This window comes from Malus sylvestris, chromosome 8, assembly GCF_916048215.2.
Source record: "Malus sylvestris chromosome 8, drMalSylv7.2, whole genome shotgun sequence".
In the NCBI taxonomy this organism is placed as follows: Eukaryota; Viridiplantae; Streptophyta; class Magnoliopsida; order Rosales; family Rosaceae; genus Malus; species Malus sylvestris.
The window spans coordinates 19255786-19267768 of NC_062267.1; the positions used below are offsets into that span (position 1 = coordinate 19255786).

General features: G+C 34.2%; 1 protein-coding gene across 1 annotated transcript; it reads right to left on the reverse strand.

Moving 5' to 3' along the window:
• Nucleotides 1-2274: 2274 nt before the first annotated feature.
• On the reverse strand, nucleotides 2275-6670 carry LOC126633555 (WAT1-related protein At1g21890-like). Its single transcript, XM_050304201.1, has 7 exons — nucleotides 6359-6670; nucleotides 5984-6046; nucleotides 5673-5789; nucleotides 3922-4159; nucleotides 3343-3501; nucleotides 3093-3244; nucleotides 2275-2723 (listed from the first exon to the last, which is right to left on the reverse strand). The coding sequence occupies exons 1-7, from the start codon at nucleotides 6556-6558 to the stop codon at nucleotides 2561-2563; spliced, it is 1092 nt and encodes a 363-aa protein (XP_050160158.1). The 5' UTR covers nucleotides 6559-6670; the 3' UTR covers nucleotides 2275-2560.
• Between the last annotated feature and the right edge of the window lie 5313 nt (nucleotides 6671-11983).

Consider the following 11983-nt stretch of genomic DNA (forward strand, 5'->3'; position numbering starts at 1 on the left):
CATGCATCTACTGCAGCCACTTCTTCTGCGGTAGTTCCAGACACAGGCGCATCTTCAGTAAGAAACTTTGCCAAGTTCAGAGTGGTGAGGTAAAATAACATTTTCTGTTGCCACCTCTTGAAGTCTGTCCCATTGAACTTTTCAGGCTTCTCACCATGATTGGTGGAAGATGGGATCACCACGGGCATAACACTTGCAATTGACGTGCTACCCAATTTAGTAGAAGAATTACTAGTATCAACCATTTTCCCTTAAGAGAGAAAATCACACAATTCAATATTTTATACTTAAAGTAAAAGCAACAAAGTATTATGAAGCAAATAGACTTTAGTTTCTTAACACTGTAACCCACAAGATTATTTAAATAAACTTGGCTAATAAAATATAACAATTTAACAAAACTGGAAGATATTGTTTGAAAAATTAAGGTTTATTTGCTATATCTAAAATTGGTTTGTCAAACAAACAAAGAACTAAGTAATTAATCATATTAATTTATGAGCATGCATCGAAATTACCATCATAATCATCATGAATCATGCTTCATTTATAAATGCAAATACCAATCAGTACTATAATGCAAATGTACTGCTTCACAATATATATCTTCAAATAATCAATTAATATATAGGCAGCACTATTGTAATCAATATGCACAACAATATTGGACGCAAGAAAGAACATACAAAATTCAAATCTTGTCTTAAGTTGTTGGATAAAAGTTATGGAAAATTTGCTATATATTTTATTATAAATTATTAAATAATACACAATAAAATCTCTACAAATGCAAGAAGAACAAGGAATAGAAGAACCTTAAGAGATCGAGGCTAGAATTTGATTCTATAGCCTTAAGATAAGATTGCCCCTCAGTGGTGCCTCAAGGTTTGCGTTGGCAAATGTCTCCCAGGATACAACGATCTTTCTCTTTGCGGAAGTAGCACTCCAATCCACAAAGAACAGCGAACCAAAAGTGTTTAAAACTCTCTTTGTTGAACACTAAACTACTCTAATTTCTATATGATTTCTGAATGCAAAAGTATATCTAAAATGCTTGACTTGGTGGTCTATTTATAGGCTTCGAAATGCCCCATTTTCAAAGGTTGTGTCTGTTTCCAAAAGGCAAAGGATGCAGCCTTTGTTCAAAGTTGCATCCGTTTCCAAAAAAACAGAGTTTGCATCTGCAATGCAATCTTTTTGTTCAAATGACGAAAAGCTACAAAGATTGCAAACTCAATTGACAAAAGCTGCAAAGGTTGCGTCTGCAACCTTTTGTTCAAATGTACATAACCTTTGAAAACTGCCGGTCAAACCCATCCATGACTATTTTTAATTTTCATTCACTTGAACATTTAAAGTTTAAATATTAATAATACTAATATTTAAATATTAAATTTCTAACACTTTAAGGAACGACGTTGGCTAGCCATGTTGAGTGCATCACTTTCGCGATGAACCCGACCTATGACAACTTGTTTATCTTCGTTCCATCATCATCACCCATTCGGGAGCAAAATGTCACCTATTCTGGATCACTGGTTTAACAACAGGGTCGACGTGTAGCTTGTGGAAAGTTATCTCGGGATCGATGTCGGACATGTCAGAGGGTGACCAAGCATAGACATCACATTTTTCCTAAGTAAAATGGTGAGTCGATTCTAACCGTCTTCCCGGGCTGTTGGGGATCAAGAACAATGTGCTTGGCGTCTTCTTTTGGTTTCCATCTTGGCTCATCTGTCATGGTGTCGACCTGGATACCATCTTTTTGATCCGCTTGCATGCTATTAATCAGGTGGAGGTTGAACCGTCATTCTTCACATTTTTAAATGGTTAATTATGTGAAGCATTTTTATTGGATTATGTATATGCTATCAAACAAGCAAACATAATGGTACATAAAATAAGTAAACATATTTGTCCTGTGATTCCTCTAAAATTGAGGTATTAGGAAAATATTTAGCTTTCAAAATTCGAGCTAAGAGTGACTCCGGGAATAACATGACCTTCCAACCAATTTTTGCCAGCATATGGGCAAGGTTGAAAAAGGGTTGTTCATTGAAGCCTGCCCGGTGCACCCCTATTTGAGTTTTTTTATCCCTCCACCAAAAGTGCGCAAGCAAGCGTTCAATTTCTTTGGATGAATTCACAGGGAGCTTAAAGCAGTAGAAGTATTTAGTTTACACTACACACCAGTAAAATTGTGGATTTAATGAAACCCAAAGAACCAAAAAATTTGTAAAAGAGAAAAGGAAAAACATGAAGAACATGGAGAGCTAAGACAAACATACATATATAACTGGCTAAAATATTACATTGATCACTTCATTCACTCTCAAGGTGCATATGATCAAAACATACGTCAAAAAAATTAACAGATGCACGTAGCCAAAATACAACATGACTTAATTACGGAGGTTCCAAAAAAGATTTGTGCATAATCTTTCATGGCCCTTTCGTAACTGTAACACGGCATGGCAGGAACATAACTTGGAACACTGATATGTATATCGATAAGGTCGATTCCTTTGGTTTTGGGAATCTTGGTAGTGAAATCTTGTGATCAGGTATGTTCATTTGTGCTATTGTGATGATCGGCACTTACTGGCAGCTCAAGGTTACGAGTTTTCTCATCTTTCAACGGTGCGCTTGAGGCTAGAGGGTCCTTGCTTTTGCCCCAGACCACAGTGTAGAGCCCGAACACTATGCAAATCGCTCCAATTATACTGAGACAGAGAACAAGGGAGACAACCAGCAAAATAAATAAAACAACTATGATGATTGCTTTGTTTTGTAGAGTTATGCATGCATTCATGAATGACTATTAGCTATTAATAGTACATTTGTACGTGCGAGATTCACTAAATAACTTATATGCATCTACGGTGACAATTATCCACATGAGCTATCATATATAATTTTTAATACTTATAGCAAAGAAATTGGTCCATGAATTGTATCATCTCTCTAATAGATATGTGAGTCATAAACCTCACCAGTCTTTCATTTAATTAGAGAGATGGTTCAACACATGATCAATTGAGACGATAGAAATAGTTTTATTCAATTTATAGAGAAATTTTAGCTTTATATACCTTCCAAGGTGGACTTGCTCAGCTAAAACGATAGCTCCTAGAGCAGCGGTAATGATCATGCAGAGGGGGCTGAAAGCGGTCACAAAAACGGGGCCTCGTTCCCTAATCACAACTCCTTGCACATAATATGCAATCCCAGAACAAACCACTCCCTAATTATGATTCACAAGATTAATATATAACGTGTGAGATGATTTTATTATATGTTACAATTGTGAATATGGGAATGTAGTGTTGTATGTGTACTCACAGAGTAAACGGAAGCAAGAAGCCTTGAGTCCCAACCTATAACCCAAACACTCAGTTTTCGTTCCACTGCAAATGTTATTACTCCACCTTCCAACATACCCATCAAGCATATCCAAGCCGTGAGAGAGAGCTCTGCCGGGTATTTCTTCAACGTAAATGACTGATTGCAACACATAAAAGCTTGGATTAACTTAACTATCATATACATTAATATATAAGAAATCTTCAACACTACAAAAACGCCCTTTTAAGCCAATAGAGAATGTGTTTGCAATGATGTCAAATTTTTTAGTTTAAATAGATTAGTATTTTTATGTTGATGCGTGACATTATACTGATAATTTTATAAGTACTTCACATGCCAAATAGAGTTTTCTTGCCAAACTTATATTGATCGACAAATACTTAAATTGTCAGAATGTTAATTTGAACTTCAAATTCAAACAATAGTCAACCTAATCAATAATCCTAATTCCAATTTGGCAAGAGAGGATTTCTCATTATTTGGCAACAAAATATTACCTATATCTGTAAAAATAGGTAGGTGACAAATATTAATTGTGAATAGCTAGGTACTCACTTGAAGAATGAAGAAACTTGCCCAACCACCGCAGCTGCCTATGAGCATCAAGGGGCCAGCAATCCAATGCTGTTCGATGGAGTCGGTGGTGCTGCTGTTGTGGCTGTGTGAGTGTCCTCGTATGATATCCACAATGGGGCCTTTGTACAATGTCATGATCATTGCTCCTCCCACTGTGACTACGGTTCCAATCACCTTCGCTAGGCTATGTAGCTTCTTAACGTTCACAGTCTCTAGCCTAGTTAATCAAACGATAATAGTTAAAATTAGGACAACGGTGAGGTAAACTTTTTTATTATTTTGGATTTGTACATATCATAATTCCATAAGAAAAATAGGATTTTAATTCGATCAAATATATATTAATATCAACCGATCAAATGAGATTATATAGATGCTTGTAAACTTAGAAAGATTGTATATGATAGTATCAATGTATCATGCAATGTTTATAAAAGAGCAAATCATATAATTTTCGATCAAATAACATTTGGACATTCTGTTATCAAATGTATTTTCTCTAATTCTCTTGGGAGACCGACTTATTAATCTTATCTGATTTTCCTCCAAATTAATATGAATTTGTGGGATAGGAAATAGAGAGGAATTATTCGTGGACAGATAAGGACGAAAAATGCACCAGAAGGAAAGAGAATAGTATCTTATGTCATTCAGAGTAAACACTGGATTAATCTCTTAAGTTTTATTCTAGGAAACATAAATTATACCCATATTACCACTACTTTATACAGCAAACTAGCATTGGATTCCACAAGTAGAGAATCCGAATTTCTTGGTTTACATTTTTCTATTTATGAGCAAGAAGAAGTATCACTCGATCATGAGCTATTTAATTAGTTGCAAGTTTATTATTGCTTTTATTTTGACAAAATGATATTTTAATCTATTCTAAGATCATATAATGAAAAGACTCAAATGTTAGACCTATATTCTTTATATTCTGTCATAATAAAAGGGTGGTGTTTTTTAGTATTTTGATTTTCTCCTCCAATGCAAAGACTTACATCCTTAGATCTATATATTTATATTTTGATTTGTAAGATTTGAGTCAAAACTCAAAGTTGTGCATTCGAGAGGATTGCACTCAAAGCTCAAATCTTATTTTTCTTGGTTGAATAAAATTTATCCTTGTTGGTTGGGTTCCACCTTGGACGCCTCATGTTGAAACCCACAATTAATTTGGGTCTCACTTTGGCCAGAAACTCAAATATGAAGCTTAACTCATATAAGATTTGAGTCATTCTCCAATACATTAGAGATGCTATAAACCACGAAGAATGATTCAAACTTATGTATTGATAAGAAAAATTACATTACTTTAACCAATTTGGCTGCCCGTATTAGCAAACTTACTTTTAATTATTAATTATACTTATTTTTTTTTCTCTTTACTGCAAGTGCCACGTGTGAGGACTTACGTCATGTCTTTCAAAACTTTTCCATAGTAATCTAAACAAGGATGAATATTTCTTCTTTCATATTATATATGTGAACTGATTATGATAGAATCATGTCCACCATGATGTCAGCGAAAATAAGAGGAAGAAAAAAGTCTCTAGTCACATGAAGTGGCACGATGTGATTGGAACAGTATATGCCAATCCCCGTAGTGCCTTCCAATGTTTTGTCTCCCAAACATACCTCAAACCTTTTTATTTGTTTAATTTGCATAAGCGCACTAAAAACACTAATCATGCATGCATAAGTTCAGGAGTGAGTATTAACTTTACCTGAAACAAAGTGCCATTATGAAGGTAATGGCCGGAAGGACATTGACAACAGCAGATGCAAATGTTGCTGAGGTGTACTTCATTCCCAGAAAGTATAAGTTTTGATCAAGAACTGGCCTGTATATATTAATATGTTAATCATATTAGTATATGATGATTGTACGTGCATTAATTTGAAAATTTATTTGTTTCACTCCTTAACCTATACTTTCAACCATATTATATATTGCCATTTTTTCTTGTAATCTCTATTGTCAAATTTCACTTGTTTATCAGAAGAAGAAAAATAGAGAAAAGTTAGAGAGTATTACTCAAGAAAACCAAGCAGAACCATTCGGAGGAATATCGGGAGAGTCATTCTTGGCCTTATTTTCCTGTAAAAGAGAGGTAAAAACAATGTGGTCAAATTAGTAGGGTAAAAAAGGAAATATAATATGTATACAGGCATTAACATGCAGGTACTTGCCACTAAGTTGGCATATTACATGTTAAACTAGAATTTTAAACCATTAATCGCATGTAAAATTTTGTATGAATACCATAGGATTTATATTGGCATATTACATGTAACAACGTACGTATCATTTTCATAACAAGTAATTTTAGTAGCAAAACGCCTATCTATATATGCATAAATGCATATATTTTTGAAATATATGAGGTAATAAATGGTAGAGAGAGATGACCTTTCAAGAAAAAAGGCGAAGGGTGCAATGACACAGAAGGCAACAACGTGACGGTAAACGGAGAGAACGAAGTGACTCATGCCATGCTTAAACGAGACCATGCTAATGATGTACATGCCTGAGTATCCAAACTGAAGGGAGATCATAGCCAAGTAAGGCTTTATCTTGATGAGAAATAAACTCAACTTAGACTCTCCCATGATTAATTTTCTATGCACTAGCTAGCTAGTACTAGTACTAGTAGTAGCGTTGCTCTCTCTACTACCTCTTACACACTCCACTAATTAATTTACTTGTGAGAGGATGCGAAAACTAAACTGAGAAATGTCCCTCTTATAAGCCTCAAAAGCAAAAATAAAGCGACAGCAGCCCGGCCACATTTCAAAATGATACGTACATGTCTAAACCACTCAAACACACATACAATCTCTCTCTGTCTCTCTCTGTCTCTCTCTCTCTGTGCGTGTCTAATGTGTCGATACTCTTATCCATTAACCAAGCACACCCACATACAAGCAATCCTCAATTGGGTGGGAATCAAACAAAACTTTAGAGAGAGAGAGAGAGAGAGAGAGAGGAGTTTAATTAAGTGGATCTATATGAAAATAATGCTTTTCCTTTTCTTTCCATACTTAATTTATTAGAAGTGGGGATTTGATTCATTGACCACCAAATCATATTTAGGTTGAGTGCAGCATGATACATGCAAGAGGTTAAACTTACGTGGTGCTTGGGTATAGTAGAAGTGGGTGCTATGAAGAGTGGACGCCACTTTAATATATTAAGGCACTTAACCCATGACCAAGTTAACTCACCATATATACTTGGGGACTTTTTAACTATGGGATGATCAAATTCAATAAATGGGAGAAATTTGAGTGTGACGTGGTGTAGTGGCGGATCAAAGATTTGAATCTTGGGGGGTCTCGGTGTTAAATACAAGTTTTTTAGATAGAAACAAAGTGCAAAGTGCGAAAAAAAAAATTTATTCGTTAAGGCATTTCGTTGAACTCTTGGCGGGCTTGTTGTCGACAGCCAAACCATGTTGCGCACATGTCAACAGATAACGGCCTCTGCCGAAACAATCTGCTAAGTGATCCAGAGAATTTGTTGGTGTTGTCGACACAATCTCTAGAGATATGCCTAACATGCATTACACATCAAACATTTAGTAGGCAATGACCCATACCAAACACTCGGAGTGTCCTCGGGGGACCTTCACATGTATATTTTCCGGACATTGAATGGTCTTGGTACCTCTACTTCCATCCACCCTTGACGTGATGTGTTATTAATTTATGTGTTATAATTTGAGTAAACAATAAAATTGATATTTTACGAATACATGTGTTATAACAAGCATGAATAACAACATGTATGTTGTAGTATGGCAGTTATCATACTATAAAGTTTCTCCCATTAATAAATCTCATTCATATCAAGTAATGTTAGTGGGATTGACATGGAAGGTAAATTTTGTCAAGGTTACGCACTACCTGTTGATCGTCTTTATATAATGTCTCCTAAAACAATCCCTAAAACGTGGTTAAGGTACTCATCTAAATTTCTTGTAGAGTATAATATAATATAACTTTGCCAATCAGAAAGACACTAATGATTCTTTATTTTGTATGGCGACAAATTGAGGATAATAATCGAAAACCTATTCTCCACATTCAGGCATGTTTTGGCTTATAAACACGCTACTATTGATTCTTTCCTGGATTAATTTAGTGCAAACTACACAAAATTGTTAATTTAATACTTCCATCGCTTTCGTAGCTAATTAAGGTATGGAAAAGCACTTACTGGTTTAAACCAAACGCCCTATACATATACATTTTCACGTTAGTACATGTATTTGTCACACTTTTTTTAATATTACATGTAAAACTCACATAAGATATGTGTATTTAATCATTATTGAAAAATTAAAATAAATTAAATATTTCAAATATAAATATTAAAATCTCATATGTGTTCAAATATTTCATCGTATTTTTTTGAGAGAATTTCTGAATAATGTACATACATATTTTTCGGAACTACATTTCTTTTATTAACACACAAAACTATAGATCGCCATAACATGTAGTTCGTGGGCAAACTTGCAACCATATGATGTACCAGAATGGGAAAAGAAAAAAAAAATAATCAACCGATTAGGTGGAATATGCACTTTTTAGATATATAATATAATATGTAACTCACACAGTATTTCCATTTTAACTACTTTTATATGTATAGTCCCTTTACATTGAGGAATTTTTTTTAATAATTTTATTTGAGCGACATCCTGTGGGCTTTATTCTGCAAATTTATTTTCAATGATCCAAAATGTATATATTTTAGTACATAATTCATGGATTATCTTTGTAAAAAATTAGACAAATTCAAAACCACTAAGACATCCTAGTGAATAAAATAGAGGAATATGGTTTTTCAAGAGAAACACTATTATACTATTTAATCCAACGTTTAAATAGTTCGGAAATCAGATGATTTTTTGTAGAAGTAATCTTTGAAAGAAATAATTAAATTGGTGAGTTTCATACACTAGACCTAATTTATACCCATATTCTCCCTCACCATAGGCTAATTAACACAAAATAACTCATATATGTATATGTGTGCGTGTGTGTGTGTATATATTAAACTCACAGTACTATTGCCATTATTTTCCTGGATGAGTGTAAAACACTTGGGGAGATAAAGTCCAAACATATAAAGATGGTGGTTTCGTGTTTGGATTCCACGCAAAATTTAAATAGTTTGGTGGAATCCCACCCTAAAATCTTTGGTTTTTGAATGGAGAATTGGTTGTGGTTAATAATTATTGCAAAAAGAAAACCAAAAACAAAAAACAACATATGTACGCATTTGGCCGACTCTTTTTTTTTTTGTGGTTGTGTTTTTTCCTGTCCTACTTTAAAATTTCTAAGGGTAACGTCATTAATATGTGTGAAATGAAGCTTTATAATTTGGAACTAGCTAGTTGTTATAACAATTGCAATGTTGGGTTAAAACCTAAAATTTGAGGTTTAAACTCTCTTCCTCCCCTTGTCTCAACAACTTCTGTAATATTGGACTACAAATGATTTTGGGTTAATATCTATTTTTGGTCCAAATTCCGTCCAAAATATGAATCTAGGATAAAACGATGGCCTGCCAGTGCGCGTAGACACACTCCACTTTCCTCCAGCAGTAGCAAAACTTTTAGGTATTAACCCAGACAATTGCACATGGTCGTAGGGGAAGAAACAAAAGTAAGAACTATTTATCCAATGTATAAGTGTAAATTTGGACTGTTGGGATAGGACTTTCCTCTTCAGGTAGCTCACAGTTGTAATATCAATTGTAATAGAAAAAAAAAAAAACTAATAAACACGGTCGTCAATTTATTACAAAATTAGCAAAATCACTTTTTTTATTAGAAAACCTCGGCAATAGCCATGAAAACCCCCACGCACCATTTGTAAGTTTGTGTTCGCAATACTGATATTTTCTTGTATCTGAAGAGTCCTCTACCAGTTCTACTTCTACTAACTAGATTGCTCCATGGTTTGAATATGATTGCCTCACTGTTTCGAGTTTCTTCATCAAGCTTGGAAAGAGGTAAGTTGGGAAATATTGGATTTGCAAGTCCGTTTTAATCAGCCATAAAATAAGTGTCGTATCGTAAACGAAAGCACAAAAATGTCATCTAATCAGATATGCGAAAAGAGTCACCTACCGCTGCAACTAATAGCGTGTACAAACGAATTTATAAAGGAAGTGACGAGACAATTATCCTGAATCAAATTCACATGTGTTTGCATGCATTTGCACCAGTTACAAAAAAAGTTAATGAAAAGGACCTCACAGAATTTCTTTTCAACCAAAAATACTTAATGAATTTTTATTAATAATAAAGACAACATAAAAAAAATTAAGGCAATGAACATTTTGTAAGTAAGTTGAATTTTGGTGGCACCGACTGTTTATATGATTAGGTTAATTGTTTGTACACAGGTCACCCTAAACCCTAACTTGTGCATAAACAATTGGCCACATGTGAAGCCTAATGGCCACATACGCTCCATGACTCCACTTGTGTTGTTCGCGTGTTTGACTTGAGTATTTGCACACGTATGAAGGCCAACGGTCACACATACTCCATGCAAGGACGAAGCCAGGGATACTTATAGATGGGGATATCTTCAAACAACAAAGTCACAAAGTAAAAAGCTAAGAATTTAATAAACAAAATACTTATATAATAATTCATAAGATTTTTCATACAACATATTACAATATCGCTCGACTCGTTTCATGTTTTGACAGCGCTGCATGACAACTTCATTACCAACCAGAGGTGATGCACACTGGGATGAAGGTGATCCCAGGATCACCTGAAGTTCAAGAAATATATATATATATATATATATATATATATATATATATATATATATATATATATATATATATATAAAGATCTTCTGAGGACCCTCCGAATGTTTTGTACCTGTTCTCTTTGTACCTACCAAGTGTTTGATGAAATACCTGCTAAGCATATTTCAACATGTTGCGTCGGCAACACTCAACGAATTCTATCGATATCACTCATCTAATTGCTTCCATATATGTCAATATATGTTGACATATGCACATCATGATATGACTCACAACAAGAAGTCCACCCAGTGTTCAACAAAATGCCTTAGTGAATAATTGAAAATCTTTTTTGCGCTTTGCGATCTATTTCTATATAAAAGAAAACTTGAACCCAAGATTCGAATCCTAGATCCGCCATTGGTACCAATACCATCAAACCTCTCTCTATAAGAATAACCATGTTATCATTCATCAATTGATCTCCCATGGCCAAAAATGCCCTTTCAATGTTGGCAATAGCAACTAGAAGAGCTAAGGCTAATGTGACAAGCAAATAAACTAGTGATCGACCTTACTTATGTCTCAAGCATGTACATTTTTTTTTCCAACAAAATAAACTCAGTGAGGGCATCCACCCCCACCTGGCCCAAGGTAGCTCCATTCATGGCTCCACGTCACCCAACTTGTGTAGTATACGTGCTTTACTTGATTATTCTCCAAAGGTGAGGGGGCCACATGTCAAGCCCAACACCCTCATATTGCTAATTGGTTTTATGGTAGAATCTCAAATTTCTTCAACCTTCACATTTAATTTCCGTTAGCATTTAATCTATAAATTACGAGAAATGTAAGATTACACTATAATCCTCATAATTTATAGTCCAATGTTATATGATAAAGGTAAAGTTATAATTAATAAATCAAACGACACTATTATTACAATAATATTATACTATTTTAGTCGGATGTTATTGGTGAGCTTGATTACATTACAAAAATATCATTTGATAAAATGTAATATCACCCATTTTATTTTAAAGAGAGTACCATATACTAACGGTAATTTTCATATTTATGGATGACATTGCTCTCTACTTATAAAAAGTATATATAAATTTCACTCATATGTAAGTGGTTCACCTATAGAAGTAATGCTATTTTTCTTCCAAACAATAGTAGATGTCATTGATAAAGAGTTGCTAAATACAAAGATTTGGACTAATGCCAAGCACGTCATACGTAGATGGGTTT